Below are 21,451 nucleotides of genomic sequence, written 5' to 3'. Positions count from 1 at the left end.
CATCAGCTGATTGATGCTGGAGCTTTCAGCACGCCGCAGAGTAGCAGCTTCCCCTATGGTGAACTGATCTACAGATCTCTACAGTTCGGTGTACAATCTACAATCTGCAATCATCTGTGTGTGTCTGCCTCAATCGACACCCATGGCGCTCGGACGGAGCTACCAAATAGTTTTTAATACTTTAACTGATCTTCTGCCCGTAAGTACATCAATTTACCCTGTGCGTATTACAAAAGAGCTGCGGCAGCTGGCAGCCACCCACGGCTAAAGGAACTATGCAGCGCTCTGTAGCTACAAAATACACCGAATAAATATACACACAAATAAAAGACTATTTCGAGTGCTTAGGACTGCGATTATGAAAGCCAAAAGGGGAAAGATGCTGCTCCAGTAATGCGGGTGGCTCGTGTGGCTCGTGCTAATGTCAAGCAGCGTTGAGTGCTGCTGCTATGCTCCTCTGCAATGCTGCATGAATGGTGATTAAGTGCACTGGATTATGGGTTACAGCAGTGCCGTGCCACTTAAGGGGATAACTCACACAAAAGAAGCTCTTACTTGTAATGATTTCATTTCTATAATTCACTTAATCAGTGGCTTCTTGAAGGGAATTTGTTTGGTTTTTCTTTTAGAGAGAGTGCTGGAGATGGCTGAAGATCGCTGTAAATCCCTTTAGATATGAAAAGATCATCCAAAGAGTGTGAACATCAGCATTAAGGAATCGAAATTGTTAACTTATATCTGGGATAAACCAAAAAACGATCGGAAGACAATAAATTAAGGTGATCAGCGCACTAGGATCACAAATTAGCTGTAACAGTGATCATGAGATCATCAAAAGATGCTTTAGAAAGTGCTCTATTAACGATTTTCCAGGTAGGGATCATCAATGAAATAATTGATCAATGATCTTTGATACAGCTGCTGATCTCATAAGTTCATGATAATTTTTGGTAATGAATATTACCTTTAACGGTCATCAGTGATCATTAGAAATATTATTTTCGCTAGTTAGTGAGTGAATTTTTCTTATACTATTCAATATTGACTTCTTGATTAGTGATCTTCACGATCAAAGATCTATAGCTTCTTAATGCATCCCAAAAAAACACAGCCAGGTTGATGGCAATCTCACTTTGATCTTGCTATTGCATTCCCCTCAGCACCAAAAATCACTTTCCCCTTGAGCTCTAAGGGCCTTTGACAGATCACCTCAGATCACATTCTTTTGAGACTTCCAATCTATTAGCAGTTCTCCCACTTCTCCTGCGATCGCTGCTAATTTGGCACACGGCAACGACAACATTTTGAATCCGAATCCCGCGAGAGGGCGGGGCCATAGAGGCATTTCCCATAGATCACAAGTGTCTCGGGGTCTCGGGTCTCTCATCTGTCTGTCTTGCTGGCTGTCCGTCTGCGTGGGAGTCGTGTGCGGTAGTCGGATAAACTGTCACAGCGACTGTCAGAGAGATATTGCAAAGGTAATTAGCATATAGCACCCCAACAATACAAACCAAACCAAAACGAAACGAAACGAACTCCACTTGGCATTTGTCAACAATCTGTCAAAAATAAAATGCAACAATGCTCGGCCACAGTGGCCGCAGTGGCAGGGCAGGAGGAGGCGACTGAGGCATGGCCATAAATTTAATGTCTATGACCAGAATTATGCAATTTTTATTAAGCCCCCGATATGTGATATCTTCCATTCATGCACAAACAGTCAGTCGGTGGAGTGGTCACGATTTTTGGGTGGGCGACTTGATTTTTTTTCGTATTACTTTACATTGTAGAATGCTAATGGAAACTGTCCGGCTGTCTGTCCGTCCGTGTCCAGCATCTGAATTATCATTCATAAATGCACAGCCTCACGGGTAGTTTCATTCTCTCTGATAAATGGGTCAATCAGTGCAGGCACCAAAGCAAATAATGAAGTAATCGAGACAAGGAGAAAGACTAAAAAGAAGAACAAGTTCCCCAACAGGGAAAAAGTCAACGCAAAAAACTGTTGAACAAGTTAACAAGTTGCATGCCCCTTGGGGCGCTTTGAAGAGCACTTTCAATTGAACGTTTAAAATTTATTGTCGTCCCCTGCTGCTGCTGCTGCTGTCCCCTGCCCCAGCACAAAGTGGGTGGTCTTTTTCCCCACTCTTTTTTTTTATGAAAGTCTTTCGAGTCGTCCAATTTGTGGGTCACTGGGTAAGCAGCAGAGCCTCATTATGCAATTGCATTAAAATTGGCCATAAAAATCAAGGCAGCCAGCAGGCTGAGTATCTCCATGGCTGCTGATCTTCCGTGTATTCGTCTGTGTGTAAATAATACAGATCTGGGAAAGATCTCTGGCTCAGCTCCTCCCGTGGGCAATTAGCAAGCTCGTTTGCGAATCCCATGAGGCGTTGCTTCCTTCTATTGACCAAAAAGAAATGCCATTGAAAACAAACAGATGAGGCAGAAAAGAGTCTTCCATCGCAGACTTGGTTGGTTCTTTTAGCACTTTTAGTGGCGCTCATAAAATTGAGCTGCCAAGGAAACATTTTTGTGTGGCATGTCTGGCTCTGTCTGCCGCCCGCATCTTTTGTGAAAAGTGTTTGATCTTCGACGAAAAAGTGCTCTCATAAAGAGCTTTGAGTTGGCCATAAGCACCCGCTCATCATCATCATCATCACCGCCATCATTTGAATGTGTTAATTAGTATCACAATCTGTGGCCGCCAAAGACGCGGCGAGATGTTCTGCATGTTCGTAGAGATATGCGGAAGAAAAATTATGGGCAAATATTGCATGGAATTTGTGGTGCATTGAAAGAGGTTCTTTGGAAATGGGCAGTAAATTGGGGAGAAGAGAGATTAGGACGGGCAGGCTATAGGAGAGATGTAAGGGGTAGGATACCACAATTATCAACCTACAGAACTCCCACTTAGTGAGCTCCTATATAAAGCAACATTTTCAGGATTCAGGAGAGTATAAATCAATAACCAATAAAGGCAAGTAGCTACGCGGTATATTCCATTCCAAACACTCCTCTGCATTTGCTCAAACCTATTTTTTTCAGCTCATAACACGCCTTGCCATGTGAGGGCTCCATTCAGTTCAATCAGAAAGCCATTCAGACTTCCTCATTGCGCAGAACATCATCCAAGCTTCAGGTCCAACTACAGCGAGGAAAGGAATGCCATGGCTGGATAATCCCGTCATAGATACTAATTGAAACTCATTGTTCGGTTGCGGGAGAGGGGCTGGGGTAGGGAAGCTGTGGCTCATCAATTGGAACGCTCCTCGGCGGTGGAGAGCCGCAGCCAAACAATTGACACTTTTCCAATTGCACCTTCGACGCTGGCTGGCTGGCTGGCTGGCTGTCTGGCACCCGCACACCTTGCAACCCATGGGCAACCCGTGGCAATCCATGGGCAACCCGTTGGCGTCAATTAGTTTAAATAAAGCAGCAGGCAGGAGCGAACAGCAGAGCCGCAAACGAGTCAATGGCCCAGCCGCTCAAACAGACAGACACATGCCCCGTGTCCCGTGCCCGTGTCTCCACCCTCGATGGCACTGTTAGAATTTTTTGTATACACTGCATAACATCGGCACGCACTGGGACTACTCCGCTACTCTCTTCCCAGTCCTCCCTGCTCTGCTCTCCATGTTGTGTGTGTCATCACCTCAATTGGGTTCACTTCCTACTTGTAAGACACAAGGCGGCACCGCCAGCGGCACACTGCTACTGCCACTGCCACCGGCACCGGCACCGCCACGAAATGTATCTGCAAGATATCGTTGCAGCCATTAGTCGTGCGTCCATCGTACTGTGCTTGCTCCTCGCTTTTCACTTTTTCCAACGGAAGTCATTTTTAGAGTTAAATCTATTTTACACCAAAAAGACGAAACAAAACCCCCGCTCTTCGCTCTCTTTTATCTATGGAAATTGCACACGCACTTAACCCAAGCGGGTTGCCAGTAGCCACAGATACAAGTATGTGAAGTTGTCCCCGCCCCCCCGCTCTAAAATTGTTTATGGCCATCGATAGTCGTGCATATTAAGGAGCGAGCGTGACAGAGAGAGAGAGAGAGAGAGAAAGAGAAACCCACGCTTGTGGCATGCAAAAACTGTGTGCGAGATTAGCCCGGCAATTTGTCGATGACTCTGTAAACTTGAGCTATTAAGTGCGAACAGGCCATACAATATATATACGAGGTACACATATACAATATATTACAGATCGGGCAAGGAGTATGCAATCCAAGGAGAGCCATAAGAGAGCTCTCATGGGAGAGCCATGTCGCGGCTTTCGTTTCAAACCGGATTCATAATGCCACTCCGGTACGTCGCTTGCTAATTGAAATACTTTGCTCTCTCCTCTCTCTCTCTCTTTTTTTTGTGTATTTTGTATGCATGTGGCACTGTTTGCTGCCTGCCTCTTGCTGGTTGTGGGATCTGCTGTAATACTATGATCATTAATATGTCATTTACAAGTCCACAAATTGTTGCTAATAAATTGTTTGCGACTTGCGCGCGCGCACACACAGAAACAGAGGCAGAGAAAAAAATAATTCCTTGAGACTCTCGTCAAAACTCACTTTTAAGACTTTGATTGCTACCAAAATGTGCTTAAATATCTATCTACAGAGGGGGAGGCAGAGATAGTTTTTGGAGTTTGTGCAGCTCTGGGGTTATAATGTTTGAAGTGGAGTATTTTTCAGGTAACTTTGGGCAGTGCAAGTTTGGAAACTTAATCATCAGTTTGCCCATCAAAGAACTTTTTTGTGGTTTACCTCATTTGTACATCACATTCACTTTCAATCATAATCTGTCGGCACTTGTAGCTGTGAAAGAGCACAACTACAGAAAGAGAACAAATAAACTTTTCGGACTGGAATAAACAAACATTTCGATTTAAGCAATCATAAATATGCCTAGGGAAAGAGAGAAACTCTTGGATAAAGAATCAATACTTAAGTTTATTCCTTGTTTTAAAGGACCTTACAAATATTTAAGGATCGTCTTTGTAGTCTCTTTTGGAACGAGACTGCCCAGTCCATGAGGTCTTCCCAGAGAGCTCTCTCTCCGCTGATTTCATCTATAATCTCACATGAAACGTTTTGCTTCAAAAGCTATTCCATCTCCCATCGAAGTTCACTCAAAAATGCCCATACCTTCTCCAGCGTTGGTTCACCTGCTCTGCTCCCCACCCACAGACTCTCTTATCAATTGGCTATCGCTGCCGCCTGCTGCCTCTGCTGCTCTTATTCGTCTTTTTTTCTTGAGATTTACGATTGTCCGAGCAATTGGCAATTACAGTGCAATTAATTTATAATCCCCCCAGCAACGAGGCACAGAAGGAGAGAGAGAGAGAGGCCAGACCTACTTTTTGTGGAGTAGGTGACACAGTTTTAGAGACCCAACAAACAACAGAGATAACAAACTACGATATGATATTTATGATTGTGTCTGGCACATTGGATGGGGGAAATCTATGGTGTAGGCCTAAGCCTAAGCCCGAAGGTGTTTGTGAAATAACCAGAGGACACAAATCTACGAATTGTAATGTGAATTAATCACTTGATTTGCACGAAATCCGGTTGGAATTACCATTGGGGAAAAATCGTGTAAAAATCGCCAACGCAAAATGCAAAGTGCATTAATAAATTGATCCAGTTTTTCAGTTGTTTTCGAATGTTTTGGCACTTGTTTTGGACTGCCTCCCGCTCCCTTACCGACTCTGCTGTAGGCCTTCTATTCAAACTCTTCCAATTTCCATGGTAACCCAAATTTTTTGTAGGTTTCCCTTCTGTCTCTTCTACGAGCATGAGAGACGCGTGTCTGGGGGCCCCACAAAGAGCAAGAGCGAGTGAGAGATTTACGACTCAAATGACCATGAACGTGTCGGTATGGACTGTCTATAGAGCATTGATATATATATTCTCGTACGGACTGGCAGATATCTGGTAAAAATATCACGCCGTCATGCGAACCCCCCACATTTCGAAACGACCAAAACCCAAAAGCAAACGAAACGAAACCAAACGAAGAAAACACTCACAAAAAATGGGAGTAAATGATGTGTGTAAAGTGGCATTGTCGGCATGTCCGACTGTGTAAAGAAAGTCTGTGTTTGCCATTTGGATCTTTGATGGATTTATTTGTTAGGGAATAGTTGGAAGCGTCGTGAAAAGTCTGTATCCAAAAGAAAAATGGATGATCTTTTGGTGTTTTTTTTGTAATGCTGGAATAAGTCTTCAGGAAAGGCCTACAAGTCTGTGAAATTCTTATGGAATTCATACCATTCAGTTCCACATTTTAACCACATCAACCCATTTTACATTTCGTTTAAAATCATTAAAGCTTCCCTCTCATATTCCGCATACGCCCCGTATCTCGACCAACCTGCATTATTTTTATTTTTATTGTAAAACTCCTAAGTTACATGTCTCATTCCAGTCGGTGGCCATTTGGTTGATTATTTTTCTGTGCCACTGGGCAACGTTCCATTTTTGTTGTTGTTGCTGCCCCGAACCGCGATCGCCGTCTTTTTGGGTGAAAATGAATTGCTTGTAAAAATGATTGTAAAACAACGCCAATAACCACAGCAGCAGGAACGACAGCCACGGCAGAGATTGTGGCAGAGATCTGCGTGCAAAATGTCATTAATCATTATAATTTATATAGGAGGGCCGAGATCATAAACCATCCACTTCGGGGGCCGTTTACCAAAACGTTTTCTTTTCTTTTTTTTTACGCATTTTACGCATAATTCAACATTTTTCTTGTCAATGTTGCTGGTTGGATCAATAATGAATGTGGCAAGTAAGCGAATTTGTACTAAATATGTGTCTAATACCTGGCCTAGACCTTTTTATATAACAGGAGGGAGAGAGCCTGAAGCACACAGAAGCACATTTAAATACAGTTCATTGCCACCTGTCTAAAAATAACAAAACAAAACTCTTGGCTGCCGGAAAAGTGTCTCTTACCCACGCCAAAAGTAGGAAAGAAAAAAAAAGAAAACTATGCGGCAAATCCATTTGACATATTGCGTTCCTTCGTCTCTCTGCCATAATCTGCGGGCCACTCTCCATGTTTTCTGCGCTCTCTAGAGATCTATTCCTATGCGTAGCATAATCTTATCTAAAACAAAACACTTTCGCAGGTCTCCGTCAGCATAAATCACCCAGAACCAACACCACCAATGGCCACAAAGCAGCACCACTTCTGGTACTACTGCTGGTGGTGCCACACCAGACCCATACCAGTCCTGCCATTTATCTGACTGATGATGAGCCCCACCTCGCTGACAATAGCCCGTCAAGTGTTGTCTTCTTAGTGTCTCTCTTGCTGTCTGTCGTCTGTCCGACACGCCACCCACACACCAGAACTCACACGGACACGGAAGTTACCCCATGAAAATGTTGTACATGTGCTCCAAAATATGGTAAACTTTTAGATGGAGCAGAGTCTGTTGGCATTGTAAAGAAGTTTGATTCGGGGAAAGAGAGATTTGCTTTTTGCAATGCTTAAGTGCAGAAACAGATAGTAAGAATGCGGGGATAAGATAGCATTTGGTGAAGATATAAAAGACATAATCTATAAACATGAGCTGCTCAGAGTGCCAAATGAGTCAGAATATATGTGGAATATTTAGTTAAAGAAGATCAATAAAAATTACACGAAACAAGTAGGCGCGTCATGCAGCAGCACTCTTCGGTTGTTTGGGAGAAAGAATCTCCTTAATTTCTCCCTGGGCTTGACTTTTGTCTTTGCGTTGCAATGAGTTTGCAATCCTTCCTTGGAAGAACGTACCCCACCTATATTACCTCTTTGCTCTTTCCCCACTTCCACTTTCCTCACTCATTTTCGTAGAGTATCACAATAGTCCCTCTAGTCTGCCACAACCATTTCCTCCTGCGCTGAAAGATTTCTACAATAAATTTGTTTGCCGCCGCCGTCTAGCCACAAGAAAGGCAGCAACAGAGGCAGCCTCCTTGTACCATGAAAACTGTTTGTATCTGTATCTGTTGCTGTATTTGTATCTCTATCTGTGACGTAGCTAGAGCATGAAAATGTTTGTGTAAAATTAATTTATTGTATTATGTGAGAATAGTGATATAATAGACTTCTCCGCTGAGGAATTAAACATGTTGAAATTTCCGTTTTATGCGATCTCCCACTCGGGAGACTATATTAATCATGATCTCCTGGGATTATCATTGATGCAATTTGCTGAATCAATTTACAGGCATTTTGGGCTAAGAAAAACCCATTAAAAAGGGCGCCTTTTGATGTGAAAGAATAGTTCTTTGGATGCCGCTTTCCTTTACCAACCCGAAGACAACTTTTGACATTAAATATTTGGAAAAACAATTTAGTCACAGCCTCTGCATTGATTATGAATTGTAATGTTTAAGATCTAGTATTTAAATAGCCAATTAACACGCTGAACCCTCGCGTCACAGACAGTGACAGTGAAAGTAAATGCCAGACCCAGAGCCAGAGCCAGTCCCGACTTGCATCTTGTATTTGCTGGCCAAATACTTCGAGTCTCTCTTTGGTCTCTGAGCCACTTCATCAACGTGCCACGACGTGCCGTAAATTAAGTTATCAAAAAAGTCTGTCGGAAGCTTTTAGCATCTTCCAAGCTTCACTTTTGGACTTCACTCAACTTCACACCTCTCTGGCATCCAATGGCATCCCATGGCATCGCACCACGCACTAAATCAGTCGCATAATTGGTGCCCCGTCCCCTGCCCATGTCCGCCCGTGTCTGCCTGCCCGCCGGTAGATGAACGTGGAGTACGAGTACTCTCCTCCATATATCATCATGAAAATATGCACGCCCCATGCCAAGGGATCGGGTTTCGGGGGTCTCCTTGCCACTCCAACACCGTTAGCCGCTTCAGCAATTTTTGTGGCAACCGCAACTGGAGTTGAGCCTCTGCACTGTCTGAGACCTCTCCGACTTTTGGAGGTCAACTGGTTGATGAGGCTGTGCCACATGGATTCTGCTTGAAGATCGCAAGATGAAGCTGTGGCTTCCACAAGCAAGCCTTGAAGTTGGTTCAAAAAGAGAGGATCATGGAGCTAAAGAGGAGGCTTGGATATGACTAAAGATGAGGCTCAAAGAGGAGCTAAAGAAAGTACTAAAGAAGGAGCTAAATATGGCGCTAAAGTTGAGCATAAATTGTGGCTCAAAGTGGTGCTGAAAAAGAGCCCTCAAAGTGGAGCCAAAGTTGAGCCCCAAAGTGCTGCTGACATCTAAAGTTGACGGCATGAAAAATGCATTTATTTCGGTCATTTTTAGGCAGTTTAAACAACTATATTTTGACAGCCAGTTGTCGCTGTATGCTAGCTGCTTTAACAGCCTTTTCAACTTGCCAAAAAAAAGTACACAAAAAAATCCAACATTTACTTGAATTTTATCCCCTCATTGCCCAACAATTTCCTCATAGAAATCCCAAAACATTTCCCACCAAAAATCTTTCATCACACTTTCGCTTTTATCATGATCATCCCATCATAATTCTTGTGAGGTGCCATATCAGCAGCAATCTCTCTTCTATCAAGGCCATAGCCCAAATAGAAAAAAGAACTTTATTATATTATGGCCCACTCCAGAGCAGAAGCTTTGAGAGGCATGAGCGTGATTTTGTTGCACTTTGTACAATTTAGAGGCCATAAAGCCCTCACTTAGCCACTAATAAACACAAATGGCTCGGGCCTTTGGCTTTGCCTCCGAATTTTCGGTGGCTTGTGAAAGTGGTTTGCCCGAAAAAATAATCGAGAGAATCTCGAATGCAACCAGTGCAGGTGGAAGAGGCCTTATAAAAAAGCTCTTTTATAGAGTAATTTCAATCTTATCGCACTTTAGTCGCATTATCGCGTGGCACATCTAGACAAAAATCAAATTAACACCTGAAACTCGAAGCTCAGGAGATACTCCTGGTGTCGGGACGGAGTAAAACAAAATCCGGATACAATCTATGCGGCAATCTCTCTCTTTGGCCTCCGCCTCCTGATGTCTCAATGTTGTACAACAAGTTTTGGTTTTGGTTTTGGTTTTTTGTTTTTGTTTTCTTTTGTGGCTACTTATCAGAGATTGCAAATTGGCCCACATAAAAAAAGTCAATGAAAATGCAGCCGTAAATTAATTCGCTTACAAAAAGTTATGCAAATCGTCGGCGTTGATCATGATCACAATCACAATTAAGAGGGGGAAGGAGACCTCTACATACACTTCTTTGTGTCTGAGTCATTCGGGTATGTATTTTCTCAGAGAGAGGGAGAGAGGCAGAGGCAGCGACTGGTAGAACTGAGAACTGAGGTAATCAGGCCGAGCGGTTCATTAAAGCAAAAGATTTATGCCCTTAGCCCGCTCCACACAAAAAAGAATTTATATGCCAAATAATACAACGATCGCTCCTCCATTCGTATATCCTATGGTTTGGCTCTCTATAGTCCAAAGTATTGCCAAATCAAGTGTCTAACTTAATGATCCTCAACATAAACAGAGGCACCAAAAAAAACTAGAATATCTAGCATTTGTGGCAGGTCATCTGGGGATTAGGCGGGTATATAAGACTACAGCGTGAGGGATGTAACAGCCGGGAGAAGGTGTTTGTGGTGAGAGTGCTATAAGGTTGCTGATATTTAAGCATATTTAGGTGCCTTGGAGTCGTGCATTAAAAATGGATTTTAGCCAGTCACAAATATTTTTCTATGGAATGTCATATCAAACATATCAAACAAAAGCACCCAACATATTTTAGCAATCACTATGATTTCTACTTTAAAAATCCACCTCTATCATGGTCATCTTTTGGTCTTAATCTTCAGCTCTCTAGCATTCATTCTTTCATCTTCAGATTTCTTTTGGCAGATTTTTTGGGTGCGTGTTACGCAGAGGCCTCTATACAGCATTTTATGAGAACTTTCAACTTGTGGGCGCTACAACTATACAATCAATACATACATACAAACATACATACACACATACATACATATATACTACATGTACATATATCTTTGGACGACTGCGTGGGCGTGTATTATTTCTAATATTCGAAATATTTCATAGGAGAGTAATGCCATAAGACATTAGTTTATTTGCTTGTTTATTTAGTCCACAAAAAATAAAAATAAAAAAGTGGCAGCTAAGTGAGTAATCAGCGCACACTTGAAAGATATTATTGGTACTCACTGTATTCACTCTGTTCATCCTGTGTGCCATTGACAGTGCCGTCGCGCAGCAGCTGGAGTATGCGATTTTTGATGTACAACTGAATCTTGCGTGAAGTCCATGCAAGATGCGATTGTGGCACAGTGGAGCGTTCATTGCGATCCAAATTGTTGATGGGACTATTGTTACCGTTACTGTTACTGTTACTGTTACTGCTATTTATGTTTAGGTTATTTCTAGAGTTATTCAGTCTTTTCGATTTCGAACCAATGAAATTATTATTATCAGCCGTTGATGGGGACTGTTGGGATTTCTGCTGTTGCTGCAGACGGTGATGCTGCTCCGGATGATGATGTTTCCTCTGCTGATGTCTGATGCTTCTTTCGGTGCGTGAAAGCACCGCCAAATGTTCGCTGGCACTTGCTGCCGCAGAGATGACAAAACCCAGCCCAGGCTGCTCCAGCTGCTGATCATCATCATCGTCCTGCTGCTTTTGCTCCTGCTCATAGGATTGTGATGTGGACTCTAGTTCTCCTTCTGTTGTTGTTGTTGTTGTTGTTTCTTCTGTTGTTTGTATGGCAGTTGTTTGCATGTTTAAACTCTGATTAAATTCAGCATTAATACTTTGATTTGTTGTTTGATTTGTTTGATTTACACTCACTAATTGACTACGACTATGATCACTTTTTAGATAATTACTATTACTAAACCGAGTACTATTTGAATGGCTGTTGTTCGTATTTTTCGTGTTGTTTGTGTTGTTGTTTATTTGTTGGTTCGATATCGTTGTTATAGACATTGGCATTGCAAATACCAAACAGCCCTGCCAGGCAATGAGACACGAAAGGAGGGCGCCCAGCAGCGCCAGGGCCCTCCAGTCCAAGCGCAGGTTTATTCGCATCAAAGATCACAACTTGAGGGAATTTCACAAGAGTTTTCGCTCCCCGCTCTGCTCTCTGCCCTTCTCCGCTCAATGTTTATATGAAATTTGTTCACCTCGCTCCTCCCCTCTCTCTCGCTCTCTCTGCGTGGTTGTTTATAGTTTGTTGTTTGGGCGCCACGCCCTTGAAACATAAGAAACGTACGTACGCCCCTTTGCTTTTAAAAAAATCTCTTTTTTTTCCGTTTTCCTGGCTGCCTTTTTACTTTCGTTTTGGTTTCGTTGTTTTTTATGTTTTTTTTCGTAGAGTTTATTTTGGAGTCGAGTCGCGTCTCTCTCTCTTCTGTTTTGAATGATTTTTTCAATTGGAACTTAGGTTATCATATCGTGAACGCGTTTAACACTTTTCAATTGCGGATCTTCATCTTCGTCTTCCCCGCTGATAATGCATCTTATCATCTTCAACGACTTTCGTGTCATGTCAGAAGCAATACACATCGCTTCCTGCCTGCAAAAAGAGAACACAAAAAAAGAGATACATTATCGATTGAGATACAAATTAATTAGAGGTCACAAAATGTTGGCTCGGGATACGCAGCCACCGCGTAACTTAAGCCCAAAATTGGGTAAATAAATTCTAAGACAATTTTTGACATTTTAATTAATAGCTCTAAAAAAGACCTACAGAGAGGAGTGTGGTGTGGAACTGGCACAATTTATTTTAGCTCAGAGATACAATTGTATCTCATCAAGAAGTTACATAAAGTGGAAACGTCGCTGCTGCTGCCCAAAGGGAGCAGTTACGCAAAAGCAGAAAAAAGAAAACACTTTCCCCCCCGCCACCAAACGAGAGGGAAAACTCGCACGATTGTCGACAGGCAGATTGTTTAAAAATAAAATTTCGCCAAAGCAACAAATACAATTCGCAGTCGGCAGCGACACAAAACTGTGTCGAATTTGAAAATAATCACGCACTAACTGCAGCCAAAAGAAGCGGCAGAGGACCGCATTTGTATCTGTATCTATAAGATACTAAGGCGGCACTGCGGGACGAAGACTGAGTGACGTTTGCCACTGCACTTAGACTCCCAGCGTCTGTGGCTGTGGCTGCTGCCTGCCTTTTTGGCACGTGTTCAGCAAACCTACGCAGCAGCGGCATGCCACAGCTTCATTTTCTATGCAGCATTTAAGTGCAAAAAGCGACAAAAAAAACAACAAACAAATGCAGGGACAACAAATCAGACACCACTCATAAGAGAAAATGTTAATTGCTTTCGTGTCCTTTCTGTCGGCGCAGTTATGCAATGGCCCTACAGCCAGAGACAGCCAAAGTTACAGATGCATAAATACATGTACATTTTAGGCGTTTTAAAACGCTCACAGAACGCGCCAAATTGTTGGCAGCATTTAGAGACGTAAAAAGGGCATAAAAACAGTGCCATAAATCTGAGAATTTAAATAAATTTGTAATATAAAAATCTGCAAAATATTCTGCCAGTTTGTCAGCAAAAGAAAGGCTTCCCTTTCACCCAGATATATGATTATATATATAAAAGATATATGCATGGGGCTTGGCACACATTTTGGCCGGTTCTCAAGACATTGTTTATGCCAGGAGAACCAGCAGCAGCAGCAGCAGAATTTATGTTAAATTCGGTTAAGGCAAAAGGGCAGGGGCAGGCCACAGCCACCACATCCAACAGCAGCGACAGCAGAGCATTAAAAACACAAAAAAAAAGAGACTCCCAAAAAGAAGAAGATACCTACATATGTATAAAAATAAACCCAAAGATGGAAATAAGCCAAAATCCCTAGATAGGCGCATAAAAATCACACCTTTGGGTGGCAGCCTACAAATTTATTTTTAGGTTTTACGACTCCCGTCTGCCCACCCCAACGGATCGGATCGCTTCCATCTGTCGCACAAATTATGATGAGCGTAAAAAAAATTAATAACGAAAAGCTGTGTGTTTAGGACCGCATAATATGTACAGCAGATCCATAATTACAGTTATTGATGGATGAGAAAGCGAAAGTCAAGAGACGACTCCACCTGGGGGTACGTACTCTTCGAGTAATAATAGATGGTTTCAGCGTTTAACACTTCCAGGGGAGGCAAGATAATTTGACTAGCGACTTGATTGCATATCCGTTATAAAACTGGATATTCACTTAACCCATTTTTAAGTGGCAAACACTGACTGGCTATCAAATTAATGTCCAAATCACCCAATTATAAAAAATCCGCGATATTCAAAGCCAGAGAGAATAAGCTGAATAATGAATGGGCCGGAGAAGTGTGGCGGCATCTTTGGTCCGTGAATGAATTAATTTTATAATAAAAATGTGTGCCACAGTGGGTTAAGAATAGAATTCAAGCAGAGAGCTACTGTGGAGATGCATCAAATTTTTCTATAATTTGTTTAAATATTTAAATGAAAACATAAATTTGAATGTGATTTTCCAATACTTTCCATTCTTATATTTCAAAATTTTCCTTCCCCTAATTTCGACCACTTTACACCTGCATCCATCCCACTGTTTGCTCTGCGCGGCATTCCATTTGATAAATGAAACGAAATCATCTTTTGTCGCTCTGCGCGAACAGCTTGACAACAAGTCACCCAAAAATCATGAAACCACACCGCAAAACCTAAACATAAATTCAAATTAGCAGTGGTACAAGTATCTCTATCTGTGGCGCAGACAACGCCAGCTTAAAAGGGGGAAGGTAGAGACAGGGAAGGCATGCCGACTAGTCATTGAACTGCTGCCCGACAAACTGATTAGCAAATTTCGTTATGTTTTTTCTTCTTTCGGATGTTTGGGTGTTTTGTTTTTGTTTTTCAGTGCCAAATTTATGCGTTTGACAGTCACAGACAGATGGGTTAGCTACTTTTTGAATGTGTATCTCTCTTTTGGGAAAGTATCTATGGGTTGGGATGGTGGCGATAAATCTAAGCCTGGGGGCTGCGCAACTTAATTAGTTCACGTCAACCGCTTGCTTGCCTTTTTTACATCAAACAAACAACAAAAAACAAAAGCGGGAAACACGCTCAACGGACATTTATTACATTGCTTGAAAAATGTTAATTTTTATGTGATTTTTATTTAAGCTTTTATTCGTTTTCTTTCATTTTTTGTTTGCATATGCAAATGTGCCTTTACGCAGCTTGAAACTAATTTATTATAACAGTTGAGCTAAAATTGTTGATAGACTAATAAAATAAATATGCTATGGCACATTAGCATAAATACTAGATATACCTACTATTTTGATAACAATCGCAAATTAAATGTAAACCAGTTTGCGTTTATTTTGTTTCGAAAGTGAAGGTTTTTTAATATATTTCATTTTTTTGCTTAAAATTCGTATTGTTTATTTCATTTTGATCAAATCTAATGCGTTTTAGTTGCAGATGATTTATTCTTATTTTTGTGGAAGTTTAAGCCCAGGCAAAACCGTTTGCTAAAAGTTGATCAGTCTCAGAAGTAGAAGACCACAAATTCCCAGACATTCGATGGGTTGATTTCTGTGGTTACTCTGCCATAAACCTTACAAAATTGTGTTGTAACAATAGCTACACCATATGTGGTAATACGAAAAATATTTCAATGCCAAGCAGAAAGCGAAAAGCTGTAGATACAAATGATATTTCGACCTATCTATAGCGGAAGATACATTTTGGATGACGTTCTTTTTTCGGCTTGTTGACACTTGTCACAAGATTGAACGAGAATAAATATACTTGTTTTCGGGCTGTAGGAAAAATACTCTATGGGAATACTCTCAGCCAAAGATTGATGTGCGGTGGCAGTGCACTGACAACTGGCTTATGGCCCATAGATGAATGTATCTCTACCAAGAGTACGGTTACGAGTATATCTGCGAAACTGAGAGCATTATGCATCCCCCTACCCTGAGCGGTATTTTCCCCTACTTCACGACGACTCACGTGTTTACAAAACAATTAATTTTCTTTAGAAAAACAAAGAGCTCTGTGCGTATGCGTGGAGAATGAAAAAAGATACCGAAACATAACTCAAACAAGCTGCAGAACGAAACGCAACGAATGCACTAATCGATGGTGCACTTCATTTTGTATGGAAAACAACGCATAAGATACTTGAGGAGAAGCAAGGGGGAAGGCAGGGAAAGCACTGCCGCGGGGCAGGAACAAAGAGGGGCAGAGGCGCTTTTGTGTAATCGATTTGAACCGGAAGCAATTGGATTGCAGCCACAGCCACAACCACGGTAGCAGCTAAAGAAATCCACTCAAGATGCAGCTATTTTAAATATTTAGTGCACGAGACAGACACACACACAAACAGACACACACATATACACACAGCTACACTGATGAGAAAGACATTCAATCACATGCGATGCGAGGTGGATGCTAAACAACAAAGCAAATATCGGTCGCTTGAGATATTGACAAAAAATCAAACAAAAAAACAAGAAAATGTATTTCGAAGATACAAGCGATTTGCACGCAACAATCAAGCAGAGAACATGAATCGATCGCTGGCAGAGTCCGAGTATCTTTGTCTATTGATAGATACAAGAACGATTCAATGATTTCTCTCGATGATGAATCAACATTTAAAGGGTGCACAACAAAAAATTGAAAAGGTAGCTTTAAAGGCTATAGAAATATTAAAAAATGTTCCTTAAAATATGTTTAAAAATTTCAGAAGAAAATACATAAAAATTACAGCGGAAAATGTCTACTAAAAAAGTTCAAAAAATGTCTCGAGCTTGCCATCTTTAATTCTCTAGAACATCGTTATCTAAGCCTCTAAAAATCTGTCTAAAATATACTCCAAGCCACTGGCAAAATTATCTGTAGGTGGACTATTTTCATACATTTATTACTGGCAAATACATCTCAAGAAAACATAAAAAACCACAACATAAAACCATCAGTAAGAGTATCCGCTTTCAAGTTCCATAACACATGAATGTTTATCTCTATCTGTTCTCGAATGTATCTCATGTATCTCAGGCCATTAGCACACTCATCCCCCACCCACATACACAACTCGCACACATTTATTGCAGTCTAATTAAAAGTCACGCACTTTACGTGCGAAAATTAAAATAAAAAAGATTTAAAAAAAGACTAAGAGAGGGAAAAAAAGACAAACCAAAAATTCAAAGACAACGCGTCGTATTAGTAATGTGACAGCAGAGACTCTAAAAAGCAACAAAAACTACAACAGCAATTGCGTCTAGGATATTTTTAAATTGCGTCAAACAACAGCAACACCAAAAAGAAGCAGCCAAAACAACAACAAACCTAAAGAAAATAAGCGACTATTTTCTCTTTTTTTCTTTCTTTTTTTGGTTTTGTTTTAGGTTTGTTTTTTTTTAACCTGAGGGGTGTACCTAAAACTGTGGCCATATGTGTATGTGCGTGTGTGTGTATATGTATCTGCACCATAGTATGTTGTCGCCTCAAAATGTATGCCGCACATTATGTGGTCTAGTGTTCACGCTTCATTAAAACAAACGCTGCATTTTTTTACCGAGTTTTCCCGCATTTTTCTGTTTTTCCATTGTGTTTTTTCTTAGTTTTTCTCATTTTTTTCCTCTTTTCTTTTAACTTTAGTTTTTTCTTTTACTTTTCGCTACACATTCCATGCCGCCTTTTGGCCAAAACTATTTACGCACTGGCCATAAAATTAAATGATTATTTTGTATTTTTTTTTGTTTTACCTGCGATAAGCCTTTATCTACCGACTTATGATCGTTGTATATTTTAAACTTTGCCTTGCCTCAACAGAAACCATCAATCAAGCACCCAATTTGAGGGGCGAGTAAATGTGTCACAAAGGCCAAGCGAAATGTTACCCAACAAACGCACCAACCATCCGTCCAGCCAGAACTAAATGCTGAATGGAACTGCGTCTACGAATGCTGAGTCCGAGTATATTTGATGATGATTGGCCAGGGCTTTATGGCAGCAACTCAAATCAAGCGGCAAACACGCCAGTCTCTCGGGACAGATTCTCATTTTATGGCCCAAAAATGAATTTAATTTCAATTTCAATTAATTTGAAACAGTTCCCAAACACAACTTATTAAATATTCTCTCCTCTACTCTACTCTCGTTTTTGTTGTGCGAGGCAGCACAAAATTATTTATGGGCTAGATTTTATGGTTCGACTTTTCACTTAGTCGATCACCCATTGACGTAGTCCGAATAATTTGTGGGCTAAACTAAAACATTTAATCACTCACTTGCCTTCCTATTTTTTTTCTCTTTTTTTGTGTGCCCTTGGTGGAAGTTTTTTTGTTTTACGCTAATGAAAGTGTGTCGCTGGGGAAATGGTTAAAGGGCAGGCGTACTGCAATACGTCAGGCATTCCAAATATTAGAATAAATATCAGACTCAAACATTCATATATTCCTAATAAATCATTAAAGAATTAAAAAGCACACAAAATTTGATCGAAATAAATTACCAAAAAAAATCTCAAAATATATTCCTCAGCGTTAATAGCTTCTATAAATAATCCACTCTGAACTTATTTAAGAACTCGATGAAGGCGACTCATTAATTAACTAGGATATCACCTGCTCTTGCCCCACAATTCATTCATTTTTATAGAACATTTTCCTCCACGCCCCTACCCGCCCCACAATACTTTTTCTGCTGTCAAAACTATGATCCCGGCATGTGATTAGCAGTTGTTGAACCCAACGCACACACATGCGTGCCTCAACGCAAATTCGCAGACACACAGATACACACAGAGACAGCTTAGATAATGGCACTCAGTGTTAGATAACAGTCAACGCCCGGCAGGCAGGCGACCAATTTATAGGACAAAAAACTGCACGCGCACAGAAAACCAAAAACAACAACAAAAAGGCAAGAAAGGGAAAAAAAGTGAAATAAAAGTTTGCCAAATGAGATTAAAAGCGCCTGCGTGCGTTTGCAGATACAGAGGCACAGATACGCACCGCGAAAGATACACCAGATACTGCCATCTGCTATAAATAATTTATATAAATTTGCAGGTTTTATTGAAGAGGAGAGGTGTGTGACCCTAAGGTCGTTTTTTTACACACAAATATTTTTCTGTTTTTGTTTGTTATTTTTCGAAAAAAACTAAGTTTATTTTGCTTAATCTGCAGTCGGAGAAAAACTACTTAGTCGCAGTCACTTGATAAATTAAATTTAATTTGTTTATTGCTAGAGTGCATTCGGATTAAGTTATCCGAGATACCGGACGTCTCTTCAAAAGGTGTTGAAATATAATCAAAAAATCTGAAAAATATGAAGCTAATTCGTGCCAATTAGCAGCCGGCTAATAGAAAAATTTGTTTTTCTGCCAATTTCCTCTTTCGGGGCCGGCCATTTGTTTGTTGGTTTTTGCTGATTTTTGAGATGGACTTGATTCATATTTGCATAAGTCATTATTTAATTACTTTCCCCTGGCAGGCGGATGGTTCATTTATAATTTAAATACACTTATTACTCGGCGAGATGCCAAATCCACACAAAAATTATTTCAATTTGTATTAAGCAGAAGAAAAGTCAAGGAACTTGCACTATTTATGGTATACGCAAACATTTTTTCTAAAAAGATATAGAAATATGTATGGTGTACCCCCCAATGAATATTAATTATTTTTTAAAATTAAAACGGCACTGAGAACTCAAAAGTCATTGGTTCAACAAATATGTAAAATATTTGGCAATATTTCTACAAATATTTCCAAACATTTTTCTAGCAAAAAAAAAAATCAAACTTATGTAACATTTATTTTTACGCACCTTTTTTATGTTTATTTCGCTTAAGTTTTTTGTTGTTGTTGTGTGAGTTTTACGATGCTTTATTTTTAACGCGTTGGGTTGTTGGTTTTTCTTGCACTTTGCACACTTTAAACAATTTGCAAGAACTTATTTATTGCAGCAACAATTCAAAATTTTCTTGCAATCTTTCAATTTTCTCATTTTTGAAACAGACACAACACTCCGATATTTTTTCAATATTTTCTATTGGCTTTTACTCCAAATGGAGCATTTGTTTCCTTCATCCGTTTCGATAGCTTCGCGGACAGTACACAATTTTCACAAAATGCGAGAAAACCGGAAGAAGACGCGAAAACGCGAACACGCTGCGATGGATGGTTGCGTAGATCGATCGATGGATAATGAAAATGCTCCGCAAATATTCGAAAATGTTTGCTGCGGATAATATATTCGGGCGGACTTCGAGTGCTACTGCGACTGCGGAACCCTCCGCTTTTGGTATTTTTGTTGCCGCTTCGGCCGGCGCTAGTCAGAGACTGAATCCAACCGTATTTATTCCACAGTACATTGATTGTGCTGCTGCTGCTGCTTGCCTGCCGCTGTCTGCTGCTGCCTGCTGCCCGTGGTGAGTTTGGTGAGTTCATCATGTTCATGTTTTGACTTGGTTAAACTGCTGCTGCGAGACGGGCACACAAAATAGTGGTGGTGTGTGTTGAAGTCCTCTTTCTAGTTTATAGGAAGTACATAGTTGTGGGTGGATGTACGAAATTAAGGACCAACGAGATTTCATTGATGCGTCTAGATTTTAATGCGAATCAGAAACAGATAACAAATGTATTTGGCTATGCGCAAAAGTGTTAGAATGGGGTTTTGGGGTTTTTTGAGGACAGTGTATGGTCATTGGTTTATGGGATTTTTCGAATTTTTGTGTGCATAAGATGATTACGATGAAAAGGGGCTACTAAAAGTGATTCATTTTTCTGAATAACAGACAACGGCACCACCTTAAAACCAATCGTTTATTGGTCTTAATCCTAAACTAAAATTGTCCAGCAGGAATAAATGTCATTCCGTAGCTTTCACGATACTAATTTGATACCATACGATAGCCATACCGAAAAAGAACGTGTAATTATCGTATAACCCTTATTAAACCATTCAAAAACTTTCCGAACTTACTCCCAAACTCATTAAAAAACATCTAAAACATAAAACTAACCAGCAGCCATATAAAACCCTTCCAAAACCCTCATATTCTCCTCCTAAACCTCTAATTCAGTAACCATCCAGAATCCAAGCTAAAACCATACCTGGAACTCCCATAGTAGCACTCCAGCCATCCCCTGTTACCAAGCGAATCATTTGGCTGAACCAACGGATCCCCCTGTCACGTGCCATTTCCCGCTGACAATATGAGTGTGAGCTGTGATTGCAGTCGTCACTTGTGTGCTCGTGTGTGTGTGTGTGTGCTGTAGGGGGGTTGGGTGTTCCGTTCGTTTGCTTGACTTTGGGTCTGAATTGGGTTTGCTACCTGCTTGCCGTTCGTTGGCGTTTGTGCTTTTTGGCGCGTAGACCTCTCTCTCTCCAACGGTGCTACGTTCGAGTATTTCGCCAGCAAACGACGATTTGCACGATTTC

The 21,451-nt window shown here is 40.8% G+C and overlaps 1 protein-coding gene across 5 annotated transcripts in view; it reads right to left on the bottom strand.

The window, feature by feature from the left end:
* LOC117896626 (rho GTPase-activating protein gacF) overlaps positions 1-20,358 on the bottom strand; it is a 45,511-nt gene extending 25,153 nt beyond the window's left edge. For 4 of the 5 annotated variants that reach the window (XM_034805063.1, XM_034805065.1, XM_034805066.1 and 1 more), the window contains exons 1-2: positions 19,835-20,358; positions 11,186-12,552 (exon numbers count right to left, since the gene is read on the bottom strand). In XM_034805063.1, coding sequence (XP_034660954.1) covers positions 11,186-12,065 — 880 coding nt within the window. In that variant the 5' untranslated portion in view covers positions 12,066-12,552; positions 19,835-20,358. Of the gene's footprint in view, positions 1-11,185; positions 12,553-19,834 lie in introns of those variants that run through there. The other variant, XM_034805068.1, reaches the window with a different exon arrangement.
* Between the last annotated feature and the right edge of the window lie 1,093 nt (positions 20,359-21,451).

This window comes from Drosophila subobscura, chromosome O (assembly GCF_008121235.1).
Source record: "Drosophila subobscura isolate 14011-0131.10 chromosome O, UCBerk_Dsub_1.0, whole genome shotgun sequence".
NCBI lineage: Eukaryota > Metazoa > Arthropoda > Insecta > Diptera > Drosophilidae > Drosophila > Drosophila subobscura.
The sequence above is the reverse complement of the archived record's forward strand: the minus strand, read 5'-3'. Positions and strand labels throughout refer to the sequence as shown.